The sequence below is a fragment of the Penaeus monodon genome, chromosome 33, assembly GCF_015228065.2.
Source record: "Penaeus monodon isolate SGIC_2016 chromosome 33, NSTDA_Pmon_1, whole genome shotgun sequence".
Lineage (NCBI taxonomy): Eukaryota > Metazoa > Arthropoda > Malacostraca > Decapoda > Penaeidae > Penaeus > Penaeus monodon.
Window position 1 is genome coordinate 10,971,639 of NC_051418.1, and position 3,645 is coordinate 10,975,283.

The 3,645-nt window shown below is 31.2% G+C and overlaps 2 protein-coding genes across 2 annotated transcripts in view; one reads left to right on the plus strand and one right to left on the minus strand.

The window, feature by feature from the left end:
- Positions 1-3,645, plus strand: part of LOC119594021 (extended synaptotagmin-2-like) — a gene marked incomplete at its 3' end in the record, with an annotated part of 82,615 nt that overhangs the window by 60,893 nt on the left and 18,077 nt on the right.
- LOC119594022 (extended synaptotagmin-2-like) overlaps positions 1-3,645 on the minus strand; it is a gene marked incomplete at its 3' end in the record, with an annotated part of 15,454 nt that overhangs the window by 5,176 nt on the left and 6,633 nt on the right. The window contains 3 exon segments of the mRNA XM_037943051.1: positions 2,336-2,431; positions 2,540-2,629; positions 3,436-3,484. Coding sequence (XP_037798979.1) covers positions 2,336-2,431; positions 2,540-2,629; positions 3,436-3,484 — 235 coding nt within the window.

Below are 3,645 nucleotides of genomic sequence, written 5' to 3' on the forward strand. Positions count from 1 at the left end.
TACCAGTGTTTGACACGTGCAAATCATAGACAAAATCATAAAGTGAATACTGACCCAGGAATTTTAATAGTAGCAAATATTTACTGACCTATATAGAATAAATCTATATAGAGGGTTAAGTTATTTTTGTTCTACTTTCAATTCTCCCAGGTCCTTTAGTTTTTTGAATGGAGCTTTTTCACTTAACCCACATCGTTCCTGGACCAAGTATCTTCACTAGTATTTCTCCTAATCTTTTTACAAAAAATCAATATAAAATTTTCAGTCAAAACTGAAAATGCAAAATTCTTTATTTCCAAATTGAGAACAAAATAAGGCATTTGATAGAGGAATCATATTCTTTTTCATTCTGGTACATAGGTTACAGCTATCAGGTATAATCACTCATCATTGTTATAACCTTTGCACCAGGCTTTAACGGGAAATAATAAATTTCGTATCATACTGCTAACCTCAAAAAGGCATAATTAGCATTACCTGCAAGATATCTGTATTGAATGTGTTCTAACTGCAATACACAAGTATGAACAATGTTGGCATACTGTAATTTTGATTTTCAATTTACAAGCATAGCTTTTCCCATGGCTACAGGAGAATAATGATAATGCAATCTATTGCTAAATCAACAAAAGGAAATATTACAACATGCTTGTGCACATAGGCGCAAAAATTAATCTAAAAAAAGGTGCATAATGCAAATGAAACCCATTTCAAAATGATCAATGTATCAACTGACCTTAAAACAGGTGATACGCTATAATGCTTTGTAAAGTAATACATTACTGAATTGGAAAGATAATATTACTTGACAGATCAGTTACTATATGATTTTTCCGTAACAAACCGATGTCCATTACCGCTGCTGATAATAAATATGCAGTTAACACAATACATATAATCTCTCCATCATATCTAATAACTGAGCCTCTCTGAAAAGAATGTTTTTAGTTTTCTTACTGAAACGGTTTCCTTGTCAAGAACAGTACAAACCAAGATCTTCTACATGGACATTTTTAATTTATCATGCATTCCAATTTCTGCATCTCACTTTTTTTAAGCATGTTCAATATCACAGATATAAACCTCACGAAAAACTAACAAGGAAATACCTTTAATAAAGCTCTGTCATACATAACATTTCAGTATCAAAAAGCGATCTTACACAAAAGTGCTCATGCAGAGCAAATAAAATGGAAATGGAAAATAAAAACAGGCTTTTAACTGCAGAACCAGCAACAAATTAAAGTTGAGCATATTAAAAGAAGACCATCTTTGTCATCCTTTTCTTTGCGATAATAAGAGTTAACTGCTTTTTTACCCACAGATAATATGAGACACTCTATCATGAGGAAAAATATCAGAAGAAAAATTATTTGTTTAGTCATAAAATTATCCAGTTTATTTCATCTCCAGAATAGTCTTGAGCCTTGAGCCTTGTTTTCCTACCTGTAACTCCAACCTATTTTGTAAGTAAATATGTATTTCCTCCCTGTACAGTAGCTGCATAACCCCATTTATTGTTTTTCCAAATATGATCCCTGTTAGATTACATATATGCTATGTAAAAATTCATATATCAATATGAAAAACATTGCTCATCATTAGAAGAAATCTGAGCATTCATTTAAATATAAATAATAAATATTTTTTTATCTTAGTCATGATATTGATATCTAAACTAAAAAAATTGTATTTCAAAGAATATTAGCAGATATACAGATTTTGTAGTGGGAATTTTTTATGAGTTTTTTATAAGTTTCAAACAACACTGGAAATATCATTTTCAGCAGCCCTTAATACAGTATAAGTTCAAAATAATATTCACACTCCTTTTTAAATTAAGACTTTTAGCAATGTTTCCCATCATAATCTTTATCAAGCACAAAACCTTTAATCCTAAATCAAAGTACATTCAGTACTTATGTAATACAATGTGATACCCTACACCAGACTATGAGTATCACACCATTTTGATGGCAAAAAAAAAGCCTACAAGGGTTGATATCACAAAAAGTCTCTTGGACTTTTTTACCAAAGTACAAATATATATAACTACAATTGTAGTGAGATATACCTTGTGAGGAGGATACTCACACTTGATGTTCTACAAATATACCTATTTGTTGTTCATTTACCTCCTATTCAGTATTTGTTTATATTTTCTATTGTTATTATAGTTTTTGAAGATATTTTCATGTAAAATGTGGCAAAGTTTGTGGTTAATCAGATTTACAAATGTCAGATTTATGAATGCATAGAGTAAATTGCATTAACATTTGGATTAATCACAAAGAAGAGAGAAAGAGACACCACAGTTCTAAGACTACTAACTTACATTGAGTTTCTTGGCAGAATCCACCCAGACCATGAGCACAGCACTGTGAAGTGGGTTCTTCGTTGTCACCTGAAGAGCACGGATTTCCTCAAGTTGCTGTGGAAAAGAAGGAATTTAGAGAGATACCAGATAATATCTGTAACCTTTTATCTTGAAAAACTTCAAACTCTATCCCTGTGAAAATATGGAAAATTGAAGACTCACCAGCTGCAGAGAGTCAGCAGTGTCACTGAGATCTAACCAAGTGGCTCGGATGTGAATGCGACCTGACTTGGCCTCAGACAGCGGCACCCACTGGAATTCATCAGGTCTTAATAATTCTCATATAGAATTATTCTGGTTATACATTATCCCAGCTTAAGATTAATATAATTTAAGAGAGCCATTAATTACTATTCTTATCTATAGACATCTAAAATATCAATAGAAAAGAGTAGTGTTCACTTCTCTTAAAAGAATATTAATCTCAAACCAAACTTAAATATAAGACAAAATCCTATCTACATGCAAACAGACTATAATGACTTAAATACCAACATGCACCCATACCCAACTCTTAATCCCTTATCTCTACAGAAATCAGTAAAACTTTGAGATTCAGCCATAACCTCAGTTCACTGATATTTATAACTTAAGCTTGAGCTGATACTACAAGATTATCAGGTAATTCAGGAAAAGTGAAATGCCATGATGAAAAGACTGTATTAAAAAATAAAACCAAATAAGGTGAATTAAACCAACTGAATCAAATAAGGATGGATGGGGTACGGCTGGTTATGTTAGTTATCTAAATTTCTGAGATGACATGATGGTTAACAAAAAACAGGCAGACATTCACCAATATCTTTGAATATTTCTTGCAATCAAAATAAATCCTAATGATAAAAAAAAATCTTATATAAAAGTATAAATGAATGAAAAGTCAGTGTCACAGCTTCTTCATTTCACTCACATTCATTACTTATCATAAGTCATTTACATCAATACTGAAAACACCAAAAATACATAAAAAGCATAAGTAAAATACCTTTTCTTCAAAAATCCTTTATGCAAACAAGAGAGAAACACAGCAGTACCCAAAAATGTAGTTTATTACTCACCATATCTACTTCTCCATTCTTCCAAATTTCCTGAACATCCAAATTGGCTCTGGAGATAACGTTAGTAAATTAGTAGAATAATCATACTTGGATTTGATCTCAAAATTGATTGGCAGGTATTATTTCATCATATGGTCAACTGTGTTTTCACATATGCAGGTCTTAATAACTTTTTAAGATGTAATAGATAAATACTTTCTGCAAATATAA